The sequence below is a fragment of the Doryrhamphus excisus genome, linkage group LG2 (genome assembly GCF_037039965.1).
Source record: "Doryrhamphus excisus strain RoL-2023G ecotype Guam linkage group LG2, RoL_Dexc_Guam_v1.1, whole genome shotgun sequence".
In the NCBI taxonomy this organism is placed as follows: domain Eukaryota; kingdom Metazoa; phylum Chordata; class Actinopteri; order Syngnathiformes; family Syngnathidae; genus Doryrhamphus; species Doryrhamphus excisus.
In genome coordinates, this window is record NC_136358.1 from 20,005,183 (window position 1) to 20,020,865 (window position 15,683).

General features: G+C 45.1%; 1 protein-coding gene across 2 annotated transcripts; it reads right to left on the minus strand.

Moving 5' to 3' along the window:
* Positions 1-13,070: 13,070 nt before the first annotated feature.
* pex26 (peroxisomal biogenesis factor 26) lies at positions 13,071-15,532 on the minus strand. 2 transcript variants are annotated; one of them, XM_078787692.1, is made up of 5 exons: positions 15,139-15,532; positions 14,924-15,064; positions 14,504-14,814; positions 14,306-14,437; positions 13,071-13,324 (listed from the first exon to the last, which is right to left on the minus strand). In XM_078787692.1, the coding sequence occupies exons 1-5, from the start codon at positions 15,348-15,350 to the stop codon at positions 13,218-13,220; spliced, it is 903 nt and encodes a 300-aa protein (XP_078643818.1). In that variant the 5' UTR covers positions 15,351-15,532; the 3' UTR covers positions 13,071-13,217. The 2 variants fall into 2 exon arrangements, with proteins under 2 accessions (XP_078643818.1, XP_078643820.1); XM_078787694.1 differs by having other exon boundaries at positions 13,076-13,324; positions 14,924-15,061.
* Positions 15,533-15,683: the final 151 nt, after the last annotated feature.

Genomic DNA, 15,683 nt, shown 5'->3' on the forward strand with positions numbered 1-15,683 from the left:
CCAATCACAGGGCACATATTGACAAACAACCATTCTCCGGGCGAGCCAGCCTATCCCAAGGCACATATAGACAAATAACCATTCTTCAGGCGAGCCAGCCAATCACAAGACACATATAGACAAACAACCATTCTTCGGGCGAGCCAGCCAATCACAGGGCACATATTGACAAACAGCCATTTTTTGGGCGAGCCAGCCAATCACACGGCACATATAGACAAACAACCATTCTTCGGGCAAGCCAGCCAATCACAGGGCACATATAGACAAAACAACCATTCTTCGGGCGAGCCAGCCAATCACAGGGCACATATGGACAAACAACCATTCTCCAGGCGAGCCAGCCTATCCCAAGGCACATATAGACAAACAACCATTCTTCGGGCCAGCCAGCCAATCACAGGGCACATATAGACAAACAACCATTCACACTCACATTCATACCTATGGACAATTTGGAGTGGCCAATTAACCTAGCATGTTTTTGGAATGTGGGAGGAAACCGGAGTACCCGGAGAAAACAGGTTTTAACTTGTTGGATTACTTCACGTCTTTCTATTTAATTATATATGCAAGATGGCGTTTAGCGTTTAGCAGCAACCACAACAATGTCAGGAAACACGATATCGACATTTACACCGAGCCGCCGTACAACAGGGTGACATGGCGTATCCGGGCGTGGCCAATCGTTGGACGCGTGTGAAGGAAGCGTCAGTGCCAATATGTGACAGTACGGTCGGGGGGGGGGGAAGGGGGGGGGAGAAAGTGATAACATTCTCTTGTGCTATGATCACTTCCTCCCTGCGGCGCCGTTTCTGCTTCGCCAGCGAGCTCCAGCAGACGGAGAAAATGTGCTGGGAAATTTGCATCTCTTTTTTTTTTTAAGTTACTAAAAACAAGCGCTGAGCTTAACAATGACATCTGGAAAGGTTTTTACTTGAAAGTCTAAAGACTCGACTTCTTCAGGGCACATTTTCCACATTCTAGTTCCGTCCGAGCAGAAACCAAAAGGTCCTTCGTTAGGAGTTACTCCAAGGAGAATTTAGCTGCAATGCAAAACAAATGCAAGTCTAGCTTACTAGGGTGGGGGTATGCTGGAGCCTATCCCAGCTGTCTTCGGGCGAGAGGCGGGGTCCATCCTGGACTGGTGGCCAGCCAATCACAGGGCACATATAGACAAACAACCATTCACACTCACATTCATACCTATGGACAATTTGGTAATGGTCATGGTTTAATTTCATTTGAACATGCATCAGATTACAATTGAATGCATCCCATAATCAGTTCACAGTTCCACATGTCCAAAAGAAGTAGGAAGAAGCAAAGCTTATTAAATCCTACCCCTCCATCTGGTACTTTTACAATCGGTAACTGTTACATTTGTTCACTTCCTGCTTTCAAACTATATATTTTTTGTTTTTTTAATAAAATAAAATAAAATAAAATAAAATAAAATAAAATAAAATAAAATAAAATAAAATAAAATAAAATAAAATAAAATAAAATAAAATAACATTTTGGTCACTTACCGAAGTGCGAGGTGATATGACCATACAATATAATATTATATTGTAGTGGATTTTCTCCGGGTACTCCGGTTTCCTCCCACATTCCAAAAACATGCTAGGTTAATTAGCTACTCCAAATTGTCCATAGGTATGAATGTGAGTGTGAATGGTTGTTTGTCTATATGTGCCCTGTGATTGGCTGGCTGGCCACCAGTCCAGGGTGTACCCCGCCTCTCGCCCGAAGACAGCTGGGATAGGCTCCAGCACCCCCGCAACCCTCGTGAGGATAAGCGGTAGAAAATGAATGAATGAATATTGTATTATATATAATATTACATATAATTTGAAGTGGCTAATTAACCTAGCATGTTTATGGAATGTGGGAGGAAACCGGAGTAAACCCATGCATGCACGGGGAGAACATGCAAACTCCACGCGGAGATTCCAAGCCAGGTCTTCCCATCTCCTGACCGTGTAGCCTACATGCTAACCACTTAAAAACATAATTAACGTATTAATAACAATGCTTTTCAAACTAGGTATTTCCGTTGCTGGCAAGCTCATATTAATGTTATATCGTTTTCTGGCGCTAGAATGCACAGAAAAGGGAATGAAATAAGTATTGTGAATGATTCCCCAAAAAGTGCAAGTCCCCTTTAAGAGAACCACTGGTGGTAAGCTATATCTGTAGCCACAGCTGCCCTGGAGTCCAGTCCCAGTCATAAAACCAGATAATAATACAAGTATTCCACCTTTTTGTGTTGTCAACAAACACTCTCCTGATTTGGAGTTGCCAAAACATAAAAACGTGGAAGATACTGGAGAAAAGGCGGCCATGACACATGAAAGCCAGGTTGGATTCCTTTGTGACATCGCTCTCGCCTACCCGGTGACAGACGGGAGCGGCGTGGGAACCAAAAGTACACACACGCTGCTCTGCCGCCATTAAATTGCTGCACAAGCGTCCACCCACGCTGATGGCGCACGATAGTCTGCGCTTAGCCGAGAGTTGCGCAACTTCTCCAAACAATGGCCGCGTCTCTTGTGTTTGTGTGCGGCTTCTCTTTTTGCTCACTCGGCGGTTTTCCTGCCCCCAGACGCTGATCTGCAACTGGCAGGAACCGAGAGAGCGCACCTTGACAACAAGTGACACCCGTTGGTGCGACAAAGCTCGTGGGCACGCGCCGACACGCCGAGCGCTGCGCCCTGCTGGGAGCAACGTCTTTTCCCACGGATAACAGCTAATCGGGAAATCTGCTTCTGTGCATAGCGGCAAACACGCCGGCATGACGGAGCCACGCAGACGCAAAAAGATAGGCCGTAGATATCCTGTTTACCCCTGGATAGACATTATTCATTATTCAACATTTAATATTAGAGCCCTCTAGACATGAAATAACACCCCTATAGTCACCTTTACACTCTTACTACCAATACAGTAGACATTATAAGAGAAAATAAAACATAAAAGACATAGAAATCCTGTTTACTCCTAACTAAATCCACTTTAACATTATTAGAGCCCCCTAGACAAGAAATAACACCCCTATAGTCAGCTTAACACTCTTACTACCAATACAGTAGACATTATAAGAGAAAATAAAACATAAAAGACACAGAAATCATGTTTATCCCTTTCTAAATACACTTTTTACAATATTAGAGCAGTCTAGGCATGAAATAACACCCCTATAGTCACCTTTACACTCTTACTACCCAATATAGTAGACATTATAAAAGAAAATAAAACATAAAAGACATAGAAATCCTGTTTACTCCTAACTAAATACACTTTTTACATTATTAGAGCACTCTAGGCATGAAATAACACCCCTATAGTCACCTTTACACTCTTACTACCCAATACAGTAGACATTATAAGAGAAAATAAAACATAAAAGACATAGAAAGTAGTATCACTTTTAAAATACTTATACATAGTTATATATAGTTATAATTTTTATTATTTTATTATATTATTAATATATTATAAAATAAATATTTTAATATAATATCATTATTATTATTTATAATTATAAATACTTTTAAATAGTTCACCTTCATGTGATGAAAACGATGCTCTTTTTGCTCATATTATGACAAATATTACATAATCATTATGATAAATTACAACTTTTTTTCTTTGAATACTTGTTACTTAATAATGACGTATGACGTACTTATTGTGGTAAAATGACTGTTCCATGTTGTGCCGCGAGCCGCACCTTGGCCACCCCTGCTTCAAGGCAACTAGAGCATGTCCCCATACTGAGCGTACGACGGCACAAAGCGGCTAACTTCATTCCCTGTCTTTCGGAATGCGGCCACGTGAGCGCCTTTCCAAGATGGAGGTGTTCAAACAATGGCCGACTGTGACCACGGTGCGGCACCGTGTGGGCTCACCGCTCTCTGACTCTTACAAAAAAAAACCGTTTTAGGCGGTGTGGATTGTAGGACACATCAAACAGGGGTGGGGGTCGGGGGGTGGGGGGGGGGTACGATATCACATTTCATTTGAATTGAGGCTCTTCATTCATTTCTGACTTTTACAGTCGGTGCGCACCCGCCGCCGCCGCCCCTCTCTTGAGGCCCCCCTGTGCCCCCCTCCTACCCCCCCAAACAGCAGCCGCTCTGGAAAAACCCATCTGACTCGCATTGCCTGGCTCCACTTGTGTGTTCCGTTTCGCCGCCAGGAGGAGAAGAGGCGGCCAATTACCAGCCGTCGTCGCCGCTTTCGCCGCCGCCGCCGCGAGACCCGTATGATGTCATCGCCTTGCTCCAAACATAACAGGCTGCAGATGAGCGAAGGCCTTAACGAGAAGGAGGGCGGCTTGTTTGTTGGTGAACTTTCTCCTCATCTTAGCGGCTTCGTTATCAGCGAGAAATGAATATTGCATGCTGGGAATGGGGTGTCCAAAGTGCGGCCCGGGGCACAAAACAGCACACGTCCCAATTGGATATTGATATGATTGGAAAAATCATATCAGACTCCGCCCCAGCTATAAAAGCGCATGTGATACAACTGATGGCGTTTACGACCCAATACCGAGAAAAACGTTCACGATCCGCCATCGTTCCAAAGAATACCTGAGATATCGCAAGCATCGATATTTTCATTTGCGTATCGGTTTTCGAACTAGCACGACGGTTATGTGATCGGTATCAAACCTACGGACTACAACCTTACCTACGGAAACATGGTGTTGCATGTCACACAGGACGCCATGGAAGGCACGTGCTGACTTTAATTAAAGAGACAGTACACCACCTGTGCGGCCTATATGTTCGAGCCCGGCACCCCCCCCCCCTCCCCTTGAGCAAAAATACCTTTGTGATCATATATAGCGCTTCTTCAGGTTGACGGGACACTCCCTCCTCACAGCGAGCAGGGAGGCCGCAGTTAGAAGATTCCGAGCGGCGACATACATTCATTCACACACGCTCGGGCCGTGCATTTCCTGTGGAAGGGGGAGGAAGTTGTGCGCCACATCAGAGCATGCGAAGGAGCCTGCGGGCGGCCATTGATCTCCTCTCATGTCTCCATGTGCTCCCCGCAAACCATGCGCTGCATATAGACGCCGCCGGCCATGAAGATATATAGGCTGAGGCGACGGGCCGCAGTATAAACAAAAGGCGGCTTTGACGCTGAAGCCGTAGCCGCTTTCTCATTTCTAGGAGCGCCAGCGCTTCGTTTATCGAGCAGGGCCGGAGCTTTTTATGGCGAGGAAGGCTACAATTTACCCCCCCACCCCCATTGCTGCGCTTCATGCCTGCAACCGTGACAAAGTCAGTCTGTCAGCGAGGCGTCATCGCCGCCGCCATGACGACACCGCTGTGACTGGAGACCAACGGCAGAGTCGTCGTGTTGCCACCCGCTTCGCAGCGCCGCTCACGACCGCCTGCTATACAGAACCCAGTGAGGCGGAACTTGTGGAGACCAGACCCCCCCACCCCCCACGACACATGAATGTATGCCATATAGGACGCAATATTCATAAACGGAATACAGTTTAAAACAACCTGTCTAAATTCAATTTTTAACATTATTAGAGCCCCCTAGACATGAAATAACACCCCTATAGTCACCTCTACACTCTTACTACCCAATATAGTCAACATTATAAGAGAAAATAAAACTTTGCCCTTTCTAAATACACTTCTTTACATTATTAGAGCACTCTAGGCATAAAATAACACCCCTATAGTCACCATTACACTCTTACTACCCAATATAGTAAACATTATAAAAGAAAATAAAACATAAAAGACATAGAAATCCAGTTTACACCTTTCTGGATAAACATTATTCATTATATCAACATTTAACATTATTAGAGCCCTCTAGACATGAAATAACACCCCTATAGTCACCTTTGCACTCTTACTACCCAATATAGTAAACATTATAAGAGAAAATAAAACATAAAAGACATAGAAATCTAGTTTACCCCTTTCTGAATACACTTTTTACATTATTAGAGCACTCTAGGCATGATATAACACCCCTATAGTCACATTTACCCTCTTACTACGCAATATTGTAGACGTTAAGACAAAATAAAACATAAGACATATAAATCCTGTTTACCCCTTTCTAAATACACTTTTTACATTATTAGAGCACTCTAGGCATGATATAACACCCCTATAGTCACATTTACCCTCTTACTACGCAATATCGTAAACATTATAAAACAAAATAAAACATAAAAGACATAGAAATCGTCTTTACTCCTTTCTAAATACACTTTTTACATTATTAGAGCACTCTAGGCATGATATAACACCCCTATAGTGACCTTTATACCACCCTATGACCAAAAGTTTTTGTTTTGGTGCCATGATGGGACAGAGTACCGATCACTGCTTATTGGGTAGCCATCGTCTCGCTTGGATGAGTTTGGAGTGGAAGAACAAGCCTGTAAAAACCAAGCAGGCCCCCCCTCTGACCAGACCAAAGCTTCTTCCACACGACCATGACACACGCATGTATTGTACGTGCGCTGTCGTATGTGCACACGCAGCAGATACGGATCATCCCGTCCACCCGACGTCATCCCGCAGGAATCCAAACACAGCCTGACTAGCATGTGCAAACAGCCTGGATAAATCAAAGGGCGCTATCGGCCTCTCCTCTCGGAAGACCTCCCCTCCATCTCCTCTTTGGCCCTCGTGGAGACACACACACATCCTCCTCGCATTCCTCAGGCCATCCGACCTCAGTCCAGTCAGGACTTTCCCACACAGGCCTAAAGCCTATGAATGAGAGTACGGCTTTGTTCCGGGCATATTTCATCCCCATCCCGGCAACTCCCCCCCCCCCCCTGAGGTGGAATGCTTCAGGAATGCCGACTACCTGGCATGAGAAAGTCTCTGAGCTTTCTCACCTCGTCACCGCAGCCCATACTTTTGATGAGAAAAAGTTCGGTACATGAAAACGGGGTACCAAAATTCCCAAATCTGCCCGTTAGCGCTTTTCGGTAACACTCATACTTGAAGGGGGAAAAAAAAAACACGCATGGTCTAAGTCGCTTTGTTTATGTCTGGACTTCTTGTTTAAGGTTAGTACAAGCACAGCACAGGCCTCGCAAGTCCTTCAACCAATGAACGACTCAACGACTCACCGAATCAACAAATCAACGATCATGGAAACTCCTTTAAGCTCCAAACAAGGGATAACTACACACTCTAAATAATCCACAGTCAAAAGCCACTTCCTGTTTTTTTAATGAATGCCGTCGCTCATCTCTCAAGACTTGTCAATCAAATCAAGACCGGAAAGAATCCACCAGGTCAGTGAATTTAGTCAAGGTGCCTCAAGGTTCTCCACTTTGGCATCAACCACCACCTAACCTTATATTTACCCGTTCTATGCGCTTCTAATTGGTTCCTGCCTGGACAACTCTTATTTTATATCTACTAAATTGAGGAATAAAAGTGTACATGTGACTATAGGGGTGCTATTTCATGTCTAGAGGGCTCTAATCATGGCAAAACATGTTATTTAGGAGCTCATAAATAGGTTTTCTATGTTCTAACTACAAATATATTATAAATAATAGAGGTGTCACAAGATCTGGATCAGGAGATAAAAACATGACGGACTTCCGGATCATAAAAATAATCATCTCTCGGGCACATAAACAAATGATTCCCACAATAAATGAAGTGGATTACGTCTGTTTTCCTCATCTCTGGCTTCCAAGGCGGGAAGAGGCTTCACTCGGAGTATTACTTCAAGCACCTTGGTATGTTTGTTCCATAAAACAACGGCATGAACGGAGTGCACCCGGAGTGTCAGTCAGACAGGCACTTTATCTCGGCGGGTGGAGGCGGGGCGGCTAACATACACACAGAGTGTAGCAGTAGTGTACCTATGGACAATTTGGAGTCGCTAATTAACCTAGCATGTTTTTGGAATGTGGGAGGAAACATGAGAACGTTCCTGGAGGAGAACATGAAAACTCCACACAGAGATGGCCGAGGGTGGGATTGAACTCAGGTCTCCTAGCTGTGAGGTCTGCACGCTAACCACTCGACCACCGTGCAGCCCTAGATTGAATCTCGTCTTGTAGGCCGAGCATCACGACACAACATCTTAATAAATAAGCAATCCTACTTTGCGGAAATTCACTTATCACAGTCAGCTCTAGAAGCCTTTAACAGTGATAAACGAGGGACTACTGTATGTTTGGACAGATAAATTACTATGACGGCTTCTCGATACTAATTCCAATTGGGAATCATTGAATGAAAACAGGCTGCACGGCGGTCGTGTGGTTAGCGTGCAGACCTCACAGCTCGGAAACCAGGGTTCAATTCCACTCTCGGCCATCTCTGTGTGGAGTTTGCATGTTCTCCCCGTGCATGCGTGGGTTTTCTCCGGGTACTCCGGTTTCCTCCCACATTCCAAAAACATGCTAGGATAATTAGCCACTCCAAATTGTCCATAGGTATGAATGTGAGTGTGAATGGTTGTTTGTCTATATGTGCCCTGTGATTGGCTGGCTGGCCTCCAGTCCAGGGTGGCCCCCGCCCCTTGGCCGAAGACAGCTGGGATAGGCTCCAGCACCCTTGCGACCCTCATGAGGATAAGCGGTAGAAAATGAATGAAAGAAAACAATAACGCATCACTGGGAGCGTACAGGAAGTAGGAGAGGCCAGAGAACCCCAAACCTAGCAAGAGTACGTCCCTGCATGCTAGCTTGCTAGTTTCCCAGCCACTAATTGGTGCAGAAACAAGAGCGACGGTGCTGTGCCGGCTGGAATGCGAAAGGCACAGTTTGGCCCGGAGGTGCAATGCCGTTCATTCCTCCATAAAGTGGGATTTGAATTGAAGGCGCGCCAGGTGAATTTATTATCCGAGCGTTCCGATCCTGTTCAGATGAGTCGTCCCTCGGAGACAAGTTGCAACCGGATGATGTTTGTTGTGTTTTTTTTTAGAACACCTTTGATAAGGCGGGGTAGCCAAGATGGCGCCCGGGACAGGATGTCGGAGAAAAAACGTGTCATCATTGAAGCCCTTTCCCAGTAACCTGAGCGCCGCGGCTTCAAACGCTACAATGTAATCCCTAGCGTGATGATAAGCGCCGAAGATAAGGCTAACGACCGGGGCGGGGCGACTTATATGTCATGAATAGAATTATCGGAAGGGGGGCCGGATTGAGCCTTTGGACCGGTTCTTGAAGACTCAAGAGCTTCGAAATGCCGGCTCAGCATTTTTTCCTCGCCGTGACGTCGACTGACAACAAGAACGCGCCAAAAGTCACTCAGTCGAGATCCAAACCAAAACCGCCGCTGCACGTTTTTCAGCCGCTACAGCAGATGTTTAACACGGAAGAATCTCACGTCACGGATAAAATTCCCTTTCAAGCCTAAAGGAATGCCAGGAAAGTGAAGCTCAGCGAGGTCGGCGCTAATCTAGCTAGCTCCGATGAAGCACTCCCGTCTTTGTTTGCCACCAACAGAAGCGGACCTCACCATGGTCACCGGGTCTGTGTTGAGAGGAAAAACACGACCATTTCCGACCCGGAAGCTGATTATGTAACTGGACGCTAGCGAGGAGATGTGGTGCCGGTTTTCACGGCGGGGGGAAAAAAAACGGACAATGCGTCCATTTCTCCCCCCCCCCTCATGTTCCTTTGGCATTCATCTTACTGCCATGGCTGCCGATTGACGCTAAAGCTAAAAAGTCACCCGATAGGTCCAGCCACCTGTCAATCACCTCAAACATGAAATACCGTCAACCCAAATCAGACTTATTTTCCCATGCTGTTACAACGCGGCGAAAAACGTTATTGATGACGGCGGTGAAATGTCTGGAATGCTGTGTGGCGCTCGGCCGCAAAGCAAGGGGGGGGGGGGGGGAGCGAGTGGAGGGGGAGATCTCCAAAAGCCCAAAAAAAATGTTCATTTTCTCCAGCACACGCTCGCCTAGTAACAAACTAAACACGCATCAACACTGTGCGCAGTGAACACGTGTGGCGTGCGCAGGCGGCCATTGTGGCTCCATTCAATTACAGCGGCCATCACAGCAGGATGACACTAAACAACATGGAGGGGGGGGGGCAATGATGATGACATCATCTGTCATTAGTATCAGGCGTACATAGCAACATATTCACGTCATCCATTTTGCACATTGGAAATTTGCTTTGTCATGCTATACTTTCCTCAGCCACCAGGGGGCATGTGTGTGCGGTCTCTACATTATGTTTACATTGCTTTTAGGCTTTTAAGGGTGGACAAGGGCGTATGAATGACTAACATACAGTGAAGAAAATAAGTATTTGAACACCCTGCTATTTTGCTATTTCTCCCACTTAGAAATCATGGAGGGGTCTGAAATTTTCATCGTAGGTGCATGTCCACTGTGAGAGAGATAAACTAAAAAGAAAAATCCAGAAATCACAATGCATGATTTTTTAACAATTTATTTGTGTGATACAGCTGCAAATAAGTATTTGAACACCTGAGAAAATGAATGTTAATATTTGGTACAGTAGCCTTTGTTTGCTATTACAGAGGTCAAACGTTTCCTGTAGTTTTTCACCAGGTTTGCACACACTGCAGGAGGGATCTTGGCCCACTCCTCCACACAGATCTTCTCTAGATCAGTCAGGTTTCTGGGCTGTCGCTGAGAAACACGGAGTTTGAGCTCCCTCCAAAGATTTTCGATTGGGTTCAGGTCTGGAGACTGGCTGGGCCATGCTAGAACCTTGATATGCTTCTTACGGAGCCACTCCTTGGTTTTCCTGGCTGTGTGCTTCGGGTCGTTGTCGTGTTGGAAGACCCAGCCACGACCCATCTTCAATGCTCTGACAGAGGGAAGGAGGTTGTTCCCCAAAATCTCACAATACACGGCCCCAGTCATCCTCTCTTTAATGCAGTGCACTCGTCCTGTCCCATGTGCAGAAAAACACCCCCAAAGCATGATGCTACCACCCCCATGCTTCACAGTAGGGATGGTGTTCTTCGGATTGTACTCTTCATTCTTCTTCCTCCAAACACGCTTATTGGAATTATGACCAAAAAGTTCTATTTTGGTCTCATCTGACCATAAAACTTTCTCCCATGACTCCTCTGTATCATCCAAATGGTCATATGCAAACTTAAGACGGGCCTTGACATGTGCTGGTTTAAGCAGGGGAACCTTTCGTGCCATGCATGATTCCACATCATGACGTCTTAGTGTATTACCTACAGTAACCTTGGAAACGGTGGTCCCAGCTCTTTTCAGGTCATTGACCAAGTCCTGTCGTGTAGTTCTGGGCTGATTCCTCACCTTTCTTAGAATCATTGAGACCCCACGAGGTGATATCTTGCATGGGGCTCCACTCCGATTGAGATTGACCGTCATGTTTAGCTTCTTCCATTTTCTAATGATAGCTCCAACAGTGGACCTTTTTTCACCAAGCTGCTTGGTAATTGCTCCGTAGCCCTTTCCAGCCTTGTGGAGGTGTACAATTTTGTCTCTGGTGTCTTTGGACAGCTCTTTGGTCTTCGCCATGTTACAAGTTAAAGTCTTACTGATTGTATGGGGTGGACAGGTGTCTTTATGCAGCTAACGACCTCAAACAGGTGCATCTGATTCAGGATGATACATGGAGTGCAGGTGGACTTCTAATGGGCAGACTAACAGGTCTTTCAGGGTCAGAATTCTAGATGATACACAGGTGTTCAAATACTTATTTGCAGCTGTATCACACAAATAAATTGTTAAAAAATCATGCATTGTGATTTCTGGATTTTTCTTTTTAGTTTATCTCTCTCACAGTGGACATGCACCTACGATGAAAATTTCAGACCCCTCCATGATTTCTAAGTGGGAGAAATAGCAAAATAGCAGGGTGTTCAAATACTTATTTTCTTCACTGTAATTCATTCATTTTCTACCGCTTTTCCTCACAAGGGTCGCATGGGGTGCTGGAGCCTATCCCAGCTGTCTTCAGGCGAGAGGCGGGGTCCACCCTGGACTGGTGGCCAGCCAATCACAGGGCACATATAGACAAACAACCATTCACACTCACATTCATACCTATGGACAATTTGGAGTCGCTAATTAACCTAGCATGTTTTTGGAATGTGGGAAGAGTACCCGGAGAACATGCAAACTCCACACAGAGATGGCCGAGAGTAGAATCGAACCCCGGTCTCCTAGCTGTGAGGTCTCCACGCTAACCACTCGACCGCCGTGCAGCCCTGACTAGCATAATACCTGCAAAAAAAAAAAAAAAGCATATGGGTGCTAAAACTGCAACGAGATGCATGTCATAACTCGACGGCGACACGATGCAGACGTGTGGCTTTTGAGAGGTGGCGGGGAGAGGAGGGGGGAAGCGATGGGGGAATGGGGGGGGGGGGGCGGTATCCCACGGATGCGCTGCATGACTCAGCGCAAGGCCTGTGGCAGCGTGCAGACGTGTTCCATTCTGTCAGAAGCGCCGCAGCACACAGGAACCAATTCACACGCCCCACCCACCCTCCCAATCAACCACCTCCACGCTTGGCGGGGGGCTGGGAACGTCACAGGTCTGTGCCAAAAAGGGGCTGCAGATATGGGAACCGTTTCCCCCGTGTCGCCCAAAAAAAAAAAATACCAATAATGCAGATGTTTGCATCTTTTGCACCAATGACTATGCATCGTTCATTTTACACGTCGGCCGTGTCAGGAAAAGTGAACACCCTGGAAGGAATTCCCCCTTTCCCAAATCAACCCAAATGGAGTCTCCTGCACCACCTAAAGGTCTCCAGCCAACATGACACGGCTGATATATTTCATTTTCAAAACATGTTTCTTGTTGTTGTTGCTAACCTTTCCTGGAGAGGCCCGCCCTCCCGCCTCTGTAGCGTGGTCTCCGCTTCTGTACATCGCCGTCTGGGAACGTTAAAAAAAAAGACAACATCAGCACGTTTCCCATCCATTAGACAACCGACACATGTTTGGGGGGAAAATTACCGACCTTGACGAGACGATCAAGCGTTTTGTGTCTAAAATCTACAAAGACAATTCCAGGCCAACTGTCTCAAATTGGAGTCATGTGTTGTTGTTGTTTTTTTAAAGAAAACAAAAGTTGCCTTTTAAGAAGGGAAATGACCTCGGAATTTTAATAAAAGCAGAAAAAAATGCCCAAATAAAATAATGAAATTAAACATATTGCATTAGGATTCTTCATTTCTGATGATTCATGTCCGAGTGTATGTGCGTCAGTCCATCACAGATCTCTGATGGTAAAACGGGCCCGACGCCGCTTTCCACAGTTCTCCGATCAGCTGATGGAGCTTGGAAATCCACATGAAGGATGACGGAAGCGCTGAAAAATGGATATTCTTATCACTCACTTTGTCATTCTTCATGCGGAAGTACAATTTACTGCATGTGAGTATGCTCAGAAATCCCACAAAATACACCTCACCATCAAATCAGTCAATTGCATTAAAAAAAAAATTATGTGGTGAACGCACCCCTCATGGCTTATCATAACGCCATTAAAGTATGATTGAAATGTTGCACTACTACTAAATAACCAGTAATAGCTAAATTGTAATATTTTCTGTTCATTTGCAGCTGTTAATATCTACTAATCAATAAAACTATGGTAATAGTAATGGTTTAATTTCTTTTGAACATGCATCAGATTACAATTGAATGCATCCCATAATCAGTTCACAGTTCCACATGTCCAAAAGGAGTAGGAAGAAGCAAAGCTTATTAAATCCTACCCCTCCATCTGGTACTTTTACAATCAGTAACTGTTACATTTGTTCACTTCCTGCTTTCATAATAGTTTTTTTTTTGTCACGTACCGAAGTACAAAGTGATATGACCATACAATATAATATTATATTGTATTATATTATACGTTTGTATTATATGTATTGTATTATAAGTGTTTTTTTCTTTTTTCACGTACTGAAGTACGAGGTGATATGATGCAGTAAAAGTCTAATCAGCCACCTGAAGCCCCAAGCGACATGGCCATTAAAAAGTGCAAATGTCACTTCCTGCTTTCCTAATATAGTTTAAGTTATTTTTTTGTAATTAAAAAAAAAATTATAATTTTTTTTGTCATGTACTGAAGTACAAGGTGATATGACCCTACAATGACAGAATGGGTACCATAGTAATTTATAGCACATATTTAGCAAACTATGTCCTGTCATTTTCCTGTTTGTTTTTAAAATACAGTAAAAAAAAAAAAGGCATATTTCACATATGGTTGAAAATTGTGATAATTCTGATTAATTAATAAATGTGAAAACAGGCATTTCTAGTAGAGAGCAGAGCATCCCACCTGGATCCAAGCGTAAAAACAGCATGTAGACAAGAAGAGCAGCCAAGAAGAGCTTCTGGAATGAGACGGATCCAGACATCAATCTTCTGAAGGAAAGTCTCAACAAAGCTTCCATCTTATGGAGTAGGGAACCTGTGCAAAAGCCAGACAACCTTCACTGACGTCGCTCTTAAAAGGAAGACTAAAGTCATCCCTCACCTTCTGTCGTGAACGCTTCACGACCGCTACAATCTGCAGCGACAGCGGCGTCGTGTTTCTGACGCTCTTCTTCTTCTATGACGGCCAGCGCGGTCTGCTTTTGCTCGTCCGTGAACGTGATGCTTCCCACCTCACCGCCGACAAAATCTCTAGCCTGGTCCGTGCATCCTAGGGGCAGGAGGACGTGCAGGAGGTATAGCTCGGCCACCGTGCCAAAGCCGGAGACGCATCGGTTGGACGGGCTGTGCAGCCATGCCCGTGTGGCATCCTTTATCGCAGCTGGCTCCCCCACTTGGGAGTAAAGAAGGATGCTGCCAAAAAAAGGATGAAAAGCACCTTTATGATGACACCCCACCCTATGAAGAGGACATTCTTGTTTCTAAAAATAACCCACAGATAAATTACCTGACTTGTACTCACCACATTTGCATGATTTTGGAAGGAATTTTCTCCTCATGCTTATAATGTTGAAGGAGCCAAGAGAGGACACCACGCCACTGATTTAACTCGGCAAGAGCTTGGATCCCCACGATGCAAAAGCCTGCCTTCAACTCGGCCCTGCTGAGTGGACAAAATATTCAAATAATAATTGACAGAAGCTGAGAAAACACTGCAGTCAGACATAAACATGTCACCTGACGTCCCCTTCTTCTTCTTTTTCTTCTCCCACGGCCTCTGCGACACTCCCCAGGCCTCTGTCGCATGTTTGAAAGGTCGCCTGGAAGTCTTTAAGTAGCATTAGCTGTTCTGTGGCATTCTCCAACATGTTTAACATTTTTGTGAGACGAGGAGAGAGCAGTGGATTGAAGACAGGCGTAAAATTGCCACCTGCACAAGGGCTACTCATGACTCTGTATATTATGATAACTCTTCATAAGAACTCTCACTGCTGCAATTGGGTCTTAGTTTTCGTTTCGTAACACCATTGTTGACTTGTTAAAAGTTGCTAAATACCCAACCTTACACGCCTCGTTGTTTTATTTGTGCGTATTGAACCTCGGTTCCATGTTGATTTCCAAAACTTCCGGGTTGTAATACCCGGCTGAAACACATCCTGTAGCTTTTAGACTGTAGCTTTTAGACGTGCAACGGCTAGCCAATCAGAGGTCGTGATATCCGGGTGAAAAACATCCAATCAGAGATTGTAGCTTTTAGACGTGCAACTGCTAGCCAATCAGAG

Coding starts and splice junctions, on each gene's coding strand:
- pex26 (XM_078787692.1), bottom strand. CDS start 15,350: ATGAGTAGCCCTTGTGCAGGTGGCAATTTTACGCCTGTCTTCAATCCA. Junction 14,438..14,503: donor TGAAGCGTTCACGACAGAAG/GTGAGGGATGAC, acceptor GCTTTTGCACAG/GTTCCCTACTCCATAAGATG. Junction 13,325..14,305: donor GTTTTTACGCTTGGATCCAG/GTGGGATGCTCT, acceptor TCCATTTTTCAG/CGCTTCCGTCATCCTTCATG.